The sequence below is a fragment of the Schistosoma haematobium genome, chromosome 1 (assembly GCF_000699445.3).
Source record: "Schistosoma haematobium chromosome 1, whole genome shotgun sequence".
NCBI lineage: Eukaryota > Metazoa > Platyhelminthes > Trematoda > Strigeidida > Schistosomatidae > Schistosoma > Schistosoma haematobium.
In genome coordinates, this window is record NC_067196.1 from 57,226,389 (window position 1) to 57,238,538 (window position 12,150).

Sequence of the window (12,150 nt, forward strand, 5' to 3'; positions counted from 1 at the left end):
TCTATCAACCAAAGGACGTGTTTACTGCGCAGAAGTTCGTTCCGTCCTACTTTATGGCAGTGAAACATGGCCGGTAAGAGTAGAGGATATCCGTATGTTACTAGTATTCGACCATAGGTGTCTTCGAGGGATTGCTCGTATATCCTGGGACCATCGAGTAAGTAACGCAGTTGTTAGGAAACGGGTACTAGGTAAGGATGGCAAATCAATTGATGGAGTAGGGAAACTTCATTAGCTGAGATGGCTGGGACATGTGTTACGTATGCCCAACGACCGACTGCCTCGACGTGCGATATTCATTGGTATAGGAGAAGATGGGAAGAAAGGTAGGGGCGGCCAGACCAAAACATGGCACAAGTCCATGAAGTCACTGACAAGTGGACTGTCATGTTGGTAGGTGTAGACTACTTGGTTGGGGACCGCGAGATGATAGCAACCGATGGTTAGAGACCCTGATTGACATGACTCAAAATCGTTCGCAATGGCGCAGGTGCATACACTCTTTGTGTTCTCCCAAATTTTGATCTCCTTATTCCTTCTTATCTCTTTTTTTTCTCTTCCCAAATTTATTTCACTGTATTATACTCTTTAAATAACATCTCCAAACACTAATTTTCCCGATTACTGCTTATACTCTTACAACCTCTACCACTACGGGATTTGAATCGACAATTGTATTTGTGTGCTAATGTGGTGTGGCAACTTGAACTGATGTACGTACGTACGAAGTTTTACGTTGTTACCTGACTGACTGAAACAGTCCACACGATGTAAAGTTACTTGGACCAGGGGCCAAACTACAACTTGATCGATAAAATACGATCAACGTTAAACCTGCATCTTTTACTACTCAGTGATTAGTTAGTTGCCAACTATTGTTAAATAAGGTATGCAGGAATACCTTCTTAGTGCACTTCTTTTTTCTCTCACAATAACGTGCAGTCAAAAAAGCAGTGAAAGGTATATATCAGTATAACATTTTGGTAATATTTACCAAGTAAATAGGCGTGGTGATTTTTATTAAGGTTTTGTGAGTAGACCGTCAAGAAATTCCCTCACTTTTCTGTTACCGTATAAAAATTTTAAAAAAAAACATTACTAACTCAAAGATACAAACATTTTTGAACTTTGTACTTATTGATTTTTTCAATTTTGAGGTAGATATGTGATTGAAATAAAGAAAAATAAAAACAAATCGTAAGTATAACATGGAGCGATAGAAGGAGAAGCAAGCAACAAATAAAAGTTAATTTACTAATTTACGTTCGTAAAACTCAAAAGGTAATCAGTATTTAATTGCATGTAAATAAAAAGGCGGATAAAGTATAGATTAAAAATTGTCGAGATAAAAATAAATTACAGGACAAATCAACATAATCTGGTCAAGAAGTTCCTAGTTCTTTCATAATTGACTAACAACAGTAATCGATAGCTCATAAATATACGTGAATAAAAACAATTACGACCCTATACATTTTGTACCTTAGGCTGTTGTGTTGTTGTTTGCTGACGATCCGGTTCATGAGTCAAATGATTTTGTTCTTTTAATTGTGCTTCACTAGCTAACCTTCTTAATTCCTCTTCATTTGTTTCAAACATATCCTCTTCATCTTGAGCAGTCTGAAAAAAGAAACAGTACACTGTTAAACAGTTATATGATTTATATGTTGTTATATAGGTAATATGTGTTACAAAAGAAATAAAGGGAAATCATACTTCCTAAGTCATGGAGGTTAACAAACGTGATTTGAATCAAATATAGACAAGAAATTAATTGCATATTATTCAAAACCTTAGATGGTTTTGTGATTTGTATACAAGGAATCAGAAGTCAAATGATTTTAGTATGTTGAACAAATGAATTTGGGTATGATGTACTAAGGGTATGCAATTTGAGCAAAAAATATAAATAATTGGTTATGTTGTCTTCATAAGATTGCTGATATTTAGTGTAATTAATAAGTGAACAACTCTCAGATTCAGTATATAGTTTAGAAATAACAAAATCAATCGATTAGGATAGTGACCATCATTACGGTGGTCAGATCGTATGTTATGCGAATCTAGTAAGTGAGCGACCATAAGGGGTGTATTGCTAATCGTAGACCGATGTTAGCATGATCAGTTGTTTGAAAAACAAAGGAAATAAATTTATCAGTACGGGAATTTGTGGAGATTGTAGTATTTTAGCTGGAATTCTTCGATCAACAACTGTTGTAATTCAGATGCTTTTGCAATTTTTTAGATTTTATTTTAACAGTTGGAATCAGAGATCGATTAAAGCAAGACCACCATTGGGAACCCGGAAGCACCGGATGGAAGATTCTCCCTAGTATGGGGCTCCTCAGCAACACGTATCCATTATCCAGTGCATAGGACTCGAACCCAAGGCCTTCGGTCTTGCGCGTGTACACTTAACTTCTAAAGCACTGAGCCGGCATCCAACAATGGTAATATTTAACTTCAATCCAGTCGGTGCTTTCAGGTTTTCAATGATGGTCTAGTTTATATCGACTTGTGAATTCAACTGTTAACATAAATTTAGTCTAACAAATTGTAGAAAAAAATGCAGAAGCACGTGATATGCAGAGCCAACCAGAGGTAGGACAAAATCAATCGATGGCAATCAGAAGTGGCACAAGGATCAAGTATATTTCACTGGGGTCAACGGGTCAATTTTCTAGGGATAGAATGGTATATATATGAGTATTTGTGCATTTTGTTAAGTAGTCTAATACACTTTCTCGCTTAAGTAGTCAGTTGGGGGGGGCTTAGCGCATAACACATCGTGTATCAGTATCAGATTTCGAACACCGCACGTCACAACAGCACTTGAATTACAACTATTGTTGAACAAACAAGAATTACATTGTAATAAAATGATAAGCTAAAAATACGGATTACAATACTTTATGACATCTTAACAAATATGTGATTTATCAAGGGTAAAATAGTTAATACACAAGAATATCTTTATAGCCAACATTAAACCATAAATTCGACAACCCATTAAACATAGATTTAACAAGAACATGTGATTTACACTTTCGTGTTTTGCGTGTAGTTTTATCGAGTTACATTCATTTGTGTCAAATATATGATCAACTATGCATTCCCAAAACTCGTACGTTGGTTCTAATTATTTGTTTCGTTGTACAGGAGGTAATTCGGTCAATTTTTACGCAAACATTGTGTTGTCCATTCGGAAGTTCGAAGTTTTTTTTACCAGTTTAGATATTCTTTTCATTTATAAACGATTCAGAGTTTTTATGAACATATTACTGATGGAAATCTAAGTTTATGATAAGCATCTCTCTGGCTGTTGACAAATTATTCCACTTTTGATAAACACGATATATTGGCCTATTAACCAACGGACGAGGAAATGGTGTAGCAATTCACATAGTATTACTCTGAGGATGTGAAACATGGTTTGTGAAAATCAGGAACAACCGTAGGTTGCTAGTATTCAATCAAACGTCTTCGAAACACTCTTTGCGTATTTTAAAATAATTGAATGTGTAATACCGATGTAAGGTTAAGGATAAGAAGGAAAAGATTAACGGTGAATTTATAAATCTTCATCGACTGAGGTCGTTAGGGGATTCGTTAAATGTATCCAACCACCACCTATCTCATCAAGGATACAAAGATCTAGATTGGGTTTAGTCAACTTGTAACATCGATGGAATATATGAGATGTCTTTCCCCTTATAAAAGGGTAAGTGTACAATGCAACACCACGATCTTCGACGACATATTGCTATGAAGCATAGTGCTTGAAGGCTGAGAAAATGCATAAGCTAACATTGTTTGATGAAAAGCCTCTTTAAAAAGTTACTAATCTATGAGGAAAGCACTGATAGAGTAGTCATGTAGTTAGGTACAGTGTACTAGGTAAAGATGAGGTATATGGGACATGTGTTATGTATGTCCAACAACTACCTAATGCAATGTATATTGGTAACTGAAGTGGTAGTAGGTTGAAAAAAAGCTAAGACAGACAGATCATAGTATAGTAATGTTTTACAAATTCAATGACAAGACGTTTTTTCATCCGCATTGAGAAGTGCAAATTTCATGGTTGGGATCCGTGGGGCAATCCCAATACTTAGTTCGAAATGTTGGGTGGCAAAGCCTCAGATCAACCGCAGTTGATCAGTTGCAATCACTTTTCTCATTTTAAATATCGATTTAAGGGTCATTCATAAATCTCCATTCTTTAATCTCATCAGGTGATCAAACTTTTTGATTTCTGCGTGCACACGAATCGTAAACATCTTAGTACTATCAGATGAACACTTTACAAATAGTGCTACGTATTTAGTTTTATAAATGTAGCGAAGCGTCAACTAGAATCAATCTTTGTACGTTTAATCGAACTATAAATCACATGGTTATGACCCCTGTTATTTTAGGCGTATTCAAAATTATTGCACACAATTTTACGTAAAGCTTACTGTCATACAAAAAAGACAAGGCGAAAAATATGTTTAAAAGCATTGGTATCTGCGAACACATGAAGTAGTAAAGAGAAATTTATTACAATTAATATTAAGAACTTAGATGAATATAATACAAAAATACTAACCATCCAATCACTGTCATATGATGGATAAGGTTGATTAACACCTCTTAGAAATTCATCACGGGAAACAAAGTAATCACCATCTGTATCGAATCGTTCCATAAATTTTTGTCGCATTCTACTTTGATCATACTTTTCTTCCCATGGGTCGTAATCTGGATCTTCAGGATTATAAACCTTTTCAAGCTAAAAATACGACACTAAATTTACTCATTTGTGCTTTTATGTAATGCTGATTAATATTGAAATAAATTATCTCACGAAAAAAACAAATGTTACTTAGTTAGAAGAAATTTAGTTAAACATTTTGAAAACAAGTTACTTTTGAATAGGATGTATCCATCTGCTTGTGATGACTGGATTACAAGAATTTAATTAAAATTAACTGCACTAAAATGAGATTACTAAGACGTTCCCAAAGAGATCTTAGCCCTTCTGATAAAATCTGACTATTCTTGAGAACACAATAACAAATTCATGATGCGCGTCTCGTCCTGTTTGGGACTCATCAACTGGATGTACGTGCATCCCAGAGAGAATTAATGGATTTTCTATTTTCAATGGTTAGACGAATATAAACGGGGGGCACAACTGATGATGAATTGGCTAAAGTTTAACGAAAACCTATAGAGAATGAGCTTTCCAAAAAGTTAATAACCAGTAACCCGAAATTAAAACATTCACCGAAAAGTACATCCACATTGCCAGAGATAACTTTGTTCATGGACACCGAATGAAAAAGTAATATACATATATATCAACAGAACTCCAAAAATCCTACTGTAACCTTTCTGAAGACCCTTCGTCCGTCAGGGTTCTAAACTGTCTTCTCTAGTAGCGACACATTTGGGAATGTGTCAAGCATAAACTTCTTTCACTTAAATTAATGTACATCTGTAAGTATACCCACAGGTCATATTAATCACATAAAATGAACATTTTCCAAACACATACTCAAGCATTACCCTGGATGACTAGTTCAATGTCAATTAACTGCTTGATACTTGAAAAACCTGGTGACCTTTGGTAATGTATCACCTCCGGAATTGTTAAATCGAAAAAGTTGCTCATGCCGACAATTGAATATTATTTTTCTTTAACTAGGTAGTAACTGAGTCAAGCATATTAAGAGAGAAATGAAACTACTGTGAAGAATCAGAAGAGGGATAACAATACAACCAAAGAACAAGAAAATAAGAACAGTAAGCACTACAAGAAATAGATTAATAACACAATCAAGATAGATGCATACCATTGCTGACGAGGAATACAAAAGCAAACTATGTAGCCGAACTGGCCTTGACGTCTGTTCCCAGACGTGCCTGAGACCGTCTCAAGCCACACAGTCGCATGGTGATTAGGATCCCAACTCAAGAAGTTGGGATAGTACGGAGAATCTGATTTCTTAAAAATATTCTTACACGACTACGAGTTTATAGTTGCTTCAAGAGAAAACATACTGTCTTTAAATATCCAGGGCATTTTTAATAAAGTGAGAGGGTGAAGGCTGACCCCCAGTGGTGTACACGAAGAGAGTATTTAGAGGAATTAGAAAATCTTTATTTCAAACAACAGTGGAAACAGGCCACGGGGAATGAATCGCGTGTAAAGCTATTGTGGTGACTGGTGACCATGATACTGATATAACCCCACTGTCATGTGGATAAGCCCTTCAGACCAAAGACTAGGAGGTCATTTCCTAAGAAAACTCCGTGTTTTGATTTAAAAGGGCTTAGGAGTATCCAAACTTTCGAGCAATTTTTGACAACTATCAATGAAGAAAACAGATGCTTTCAAGTCCATGAAAAAGGCAGGACTGAACTCCGCATTTTAGTATCAAAGAAACTGAAACTGACTCAAGTAAAGTACCGGCTAATCATAGTTGCTTAGTTTTAAGGATGAAATATTTCATTTTGAGCTCAGACGCTTGTTTGATGTGAAATTAAACTACGAACAATAGGACAGTCACTAAGTAATGTTTTCGGTTTTTAGAATATAATATCAAATAATAAATGATCATGTCCAGTTAATGGGGTATATCCTAACAGTTCAAAAAGAATATATTCATCTTGGTAAACATTTCACAAACAGACTAGATAGTAAGACAAGTGTATAGTAAAGGGAAAGTCAATCAGAATTGAAAGACATACTGTTAGGTTTTTGGGTGAAATTCGAAATGAATGACTTTTATCATGTAACGCATAAAATGACAAGTAGAAAGACCGTTGTCTTATGTTCAAAACATTGAAATTGATAGTGAATAATGAGGTTTTTTCATAAGAGAGAAGAAATGACAGTGTTAAATGTACAAAACTTTCGATTCTCTCAATGCAAAATGTATGTAACACGCAAATAAACTTTGCTCCTAAACCCCAATCAGGAACAATCTGAGTGCCGGTCCGATTGGTGCATACTTTGAAGAAACAAGATCTTCACTAGAAAACATACTGCGAGAATCGACATGCGTCAACCGACTTAACATCATTGTTACAGAAGACTGGAGAATTCAAAAACCCTTTTTGGGTCCTAATAAAGGTTAGAGAAGACAGATGTTCTGTATTCAATTGAACGAACTAATATGAAGTTGTTTTTGATCTACAAACCGAAAAACCTTAGGTAGACTTCAATAGATTCATCGATTACATAAAATCTATTTACGCTATGTAAAATATTATTATTTTCTTCTCCATAAACTATTCATTTACGTTGGTGTATACACTTTTTGTCTTTCCATAAATCATGAGATTAAAATTACTTTATATCTTTCTTTCTAATTCTTTCTTTTTGTACTATATCCTTATACACAATCTCTCTTCGATATATTACTATCATTGAAGTAACTACATCCGTGAATTTGGTGTTCATCTTGTTGTGCTAATGAGGTATGGCAACTTGCACCGATGTATATATATACATGGTCCTACGCTGTATATGACTGGGCCACTGACTTCATTTACAAAAGCTATTTTCCAATTGGTAAACAACTGATTAAAAGTTCGTCATCGTTGTTTCAGGCTTGTATCTATACAAAACTCTTACCGATAATACTTTTGTAGCTTAATATTAAATACTCTATAAATAAAATGCACTATAACAATAAAATATTTTTTATTGATCTCAAAACGAGAATGAAAATTATACCTACTTCTCTTTGTAAAAGTGCTTCAACTTCATGGATATTCAGATAACCGTCTCCATCTAAATCTAAATTATTTATTTATATTTAAAAGAAAAATAACAAGAGAATGAAAAACTATAAATAGAAAAAAATAATGGTAAAACTACAGAATATTTTTATCAGTTATTTGCCTCAGCAGTAAGGCCTTGTGGAGATAAAATTTTGACAATTCATAAGAAATATATTTAATATGACTGAATAAAATAAAACATGCTTTTTTATGTTTTTTTTTATCATTATACACTACTGATCAATTGTATTGCTTTATCATAGCTCTAAGGATTCAAATAACTCCGTTTGTAGCTCTTTTAGAGTTACTGCTGGTCCCAAACCCACACAAAGGAGGAGGATTAGGCATAGGGTCGGCAACACCATCCCGTAGAAATAAACCTAGCAAAAAAACACCAACCAGAAAAAAAATTAAACCATTTAAACTCTGTACTGGGAGTTGAAGGAAAAATGATGACGCCTCACAATGAAAGCTGAGATTCTTCGGAAGTCGCGAGGCTGGTGTCCCTTCTAGCAACCAGAGCATCAATTCGTATAGGTACATGGAACGTCCGTACAATGTAGGAGACCAGAAGGAGCAGTAAAATAGCAACGGAAATGAGGACAACTTGGCAACACTCGGAACTAGTGACACCTATTGCTACATCATGTTACATATATACATCCTTCATCGCCCTCTGATGTATAAGTTGTAAGCAGCTGATGAGAACCTAACGAAATAAAATGAATTCATATTATCCTGCACCAACCTTTGTTCTTGCTCTCTTTAAAATAATAAAGGGAACCATGTGTATGAAATTCGGGAGAGTTTTGAGATGGTGGAGAAGTTGCTCGTGCACTCTGTTCACAAAGAAGAAAATGCTCCACACGCTCAGGGAGTTACTCTAATGCTGTACAAAGAAGCAAGGAATGCACTTATAGGATGGAAATCTCACGGATCTAGGATAGCCAAAGCATTCTTCAAAATAAAGAAGAAGCAAATCACGATTAATGTGATCGTTTTAGGCACCCACCAATGATAGCAACGACGACAATAAAGATCAGCTCTATGAGCGACTGTAATCAATCATAGCGTAAAGCCCAAGAAAGGATCTCACTATCCTGATGGTAGACGTAAGTGCCAAAGTCGGAATGGATAACACCAGATATCAAGGACGACATAAACTGGGGGAGAAAAACGCAAATGGGGAGAGATTTGCAAACCTGGGTGTGAGATGACGAGAAGAAAGGTCAAAATTCGATTGATTTACTCATGAGTTTTGTTCAACATTACTTCTGTTTTGATAATTCAGTGTAGTAGTTGTTTTGTTTACTCGTATGATATTTTATTCTGTATCATATACGATATTCTTGTATTCAATGGACATGAACTATAATCAGTATGTGATTTGTTACGTATATATATGTGATCTCATCATAACTATTAATCAAATTGTGAGTACAATCAATATATAAACGAATGTATTTTTGACTATCGTCCTCATCGTCGTGTTTTGGGGTTAATAAATCTTAACTTATACCAGTCTTTGTGTTCTTACTTTCGCGTCGTGTGAATTGCGGAGGTACCTCGTTCCGAGGATAAGTGATAAGCGTTTCTGATACAACAATCAGCGACGACCGGATATAAAAAGTAGCATTTAACTGACAAGTTATAACAAAGTGCATTCCACAAAGTGGTTATAGACGACACGATATTCCTACACGAACACATACACAGAGCTACAAGGGTTTCACCGGATTACACCACGAAGAACCAGATCATATTCACATCAATAAAAAATTAAAAACAACAGTAGAAGATGTGAGAACCAGGAGAGGAGCTGAAATGGCTTCATTTCACCATCTGGTTGCGGCCAAGTTGAAACTGAAGCTAAAGAAGCACTGGACAACTGGACAAACAGCAGTACAAAGGTTCAATACAACCTTTCTATGACATACTAACAAATTCAACGACTTGAAGACAACTCTCAACAACAGGTTCCAAGTCTTACAGGATCTACTGAAAGAAGAAACTACTACGGAGGAAAACTGGAAAGGTACCAAATAAGCATTAACTTCAACATCTCAGGAGGTTTTAGGCCGCAACAAGCATCATCATAAGGAATGGGTCCCCATCAAAACCCCATGCAATATTCAAGAAAGGAAGAATAGGAAAACGGCAATCAACAACAGCCGAACAAGGGTAGAGGAAGCCAAAGTACAATCTGGATACACAGAAGCAAACAAGCAAGTGAAGAGAAGCATTAGAACTGACAAGTAGAAATACGTGGAAGATCTGGCAACGACAGCGGAGAAAGCTTCAAGGGAAGGAAATATGAGACAACTATATGCCACAACGAAGAAACTGGTAAGGAAATATAGTAAACTAGAGAGAGACCACTCAAGGACAAAGAAGGCAAGACAATCACCAAGATTCAAGAGCATAGGAACAGATGGGTGGAACTCTTGAATATACCAGCTCCACTCAGTCCACCGGACATCGAAGCAACACTCACAGACCTTTTTACAGAGGTCACTCCTCCAACGATCGAAGAAATCAGGATGGCCATCAGACAAATCAAGAGTGGGAAACAACAGAACCTGACAATATACCAGCTGAAGCACTGAAGTCAAACATAGAAGTAATTGCAAACATGCTTCACGTTCTATTCGGGAAGATTTAGGAGGACGGACAATTGCTGACGGACTGGAGAGAAGGACACCTCATCAAGATACCAAAGAAAGCAGATCTGAGCAAGTGTGAGGACTACAGAGGCATCACATTACTATCAATACCAGGAAAAGTTTCCAACACAGTGTTGCTGAACCGGATGAAGGATGCAGTAGACTCCCAACTTCGAGATCAACAAGCTGGATTTCGCAAGGATCGGTCGTACACAAACTAAATCGCGACACTACGGATCATCGTTTAACAATCAGTTGAGTGGAACTCGTCATTATACATCAGCTTCCTTGATTATGAGGAAGCATTTGACAGTGTGGATAGGAGAACACTGGAAACTTCTTCGACACTATAGTGTGAGTACCTGAGAAGATCGTCAACATCATCCGGAATTCATACGACGGACTATCCTGCAAAGTGGTGCATGGAGGACAACCCACAGACACATTCCAAGTGAGGACCGGAGTCAGACAAAACTGCTTACTCTCCTCCTTCCTCTTTCTTCTAGTGGTCGACTGGATTATGAAGATCTCGACATCTGAGGGAAAGCACAGAATACAATGAACAGGTTGGATGCAACTACACGATTTGGATTTCGCAGATGACCTGGCTCTTCTATGCCATACACACGAATAAGTGCAGATGAAGACAACCAGTGTAACAGCAGCTTCTACATCAGTAGGCCTCAACATACACAAGAGAAAAAAGCAATATCCGGAAATACACAACACGGAGAACACCAACCCAATCACACTTGATGGAAGATGTGGAATCTTTCACGCACCTGGTCAGCACCATCGGTGAACGCGGAGGATCCGATGCAGACGAGAAAGTGAGGATTGACAAAGCAAGGACAGCATTCCTACAATTGAAGAACATATAGAGCTCAAAACAACTGTCAGCCAATATCAATGTAACGATCTTCAATACGAACGTCAAGACAGTTTTGCTATACGGAGCTGGAAGTTTGAGAACAACTTCAACGATCACCAAAATGATACAAGTATTTATAAATAGTTGTCTATTCAAGGATACTCAATGTCCGTTGACCGGATCGGATACCATCAGCAACAGCCTACTGTGGTGTGGAAGAGGACGAACCAGCTTCAATCCGAAGAGGAAATTATGAGACGAAGCCAGAGATGGATAGTACATACACTGAGGAAATCACCAAACTGCATCACAAGGCAAGCCCTAACTCGGAATCCTGAAGGAAAAGAGAAAATAGGGAGACCAAGGAACACATTGAGTCGAGCATTGGAAGTAGACATCAAAGGGATGAATAGTAACTGGAAAGGATTGCCCAGGACAGAGTTGGATGGAGAGTGTTGGTGGGCGACCCATGCTCCTCCACGAGGGATTAAAAGCGTAAAGTAAGTAAGTAAGGTTTATTGTCAAAAGTATCTATACTTAATATAAATAAAGGCAATTATGTTAACCTATTGCAACATAGGATCTGGCATGAACGATTAAGGATTCACATCAAACCTCGAATTATTGCGATTAGAAGAATGGTAGTGGTATCCAGCTCAGAGAACAAGACTCCATCAAAATCATTCATGTGAGCTACAAATCTTCTCCACCATCTCAAAAAGGTATTATTTTAGTGTTTACTCTAACGGAAACAGTAAAAAGGGAATAACGGGAGATTAAAAAGTACGTAACAAAAATATATTTAAGATCTGGAAGACAATAAATGACCAATTACTGTCG

General features: G+C 36.7%; 1 protein-coding gene across 2 annotated transcripts in view; it reads right to left on the reverse strand.

Moving 5' to 3' along the window:
- Positions 1 to 1,103: 1,103 nt before the first annotated feature.
- Positions 1,104 to 12,150, reverse strand: part of NUCB2_1 (Nucleobindin-2) — a gene marked incomplete at its 5' end in the record, with an annotated part of 29,122 nt that continues 18,075 nt past the window's right edge. The window contains 3 exons of one of the 2 annotated variants that reach the window (XM_051218534.1): positions 1,104 to 1,620; positions 4,592 to 4,774; positions 7,734 to 7,792. In XM_051218534.1, the coding sequence (XP_051074589.1) occupies positions 1,468 to 1,620; positions 4,592 to 4,774; positions 7,734 to 7,792 (395 nt within the window). The remainder of the gene's footprint in view (positions 1,621 to 4,591; positions 4,775 to 7,733; positions 7,793 to 12,150) is intronic. The other variant, XM_051218533.1, reaches the window with a different exon arrangement.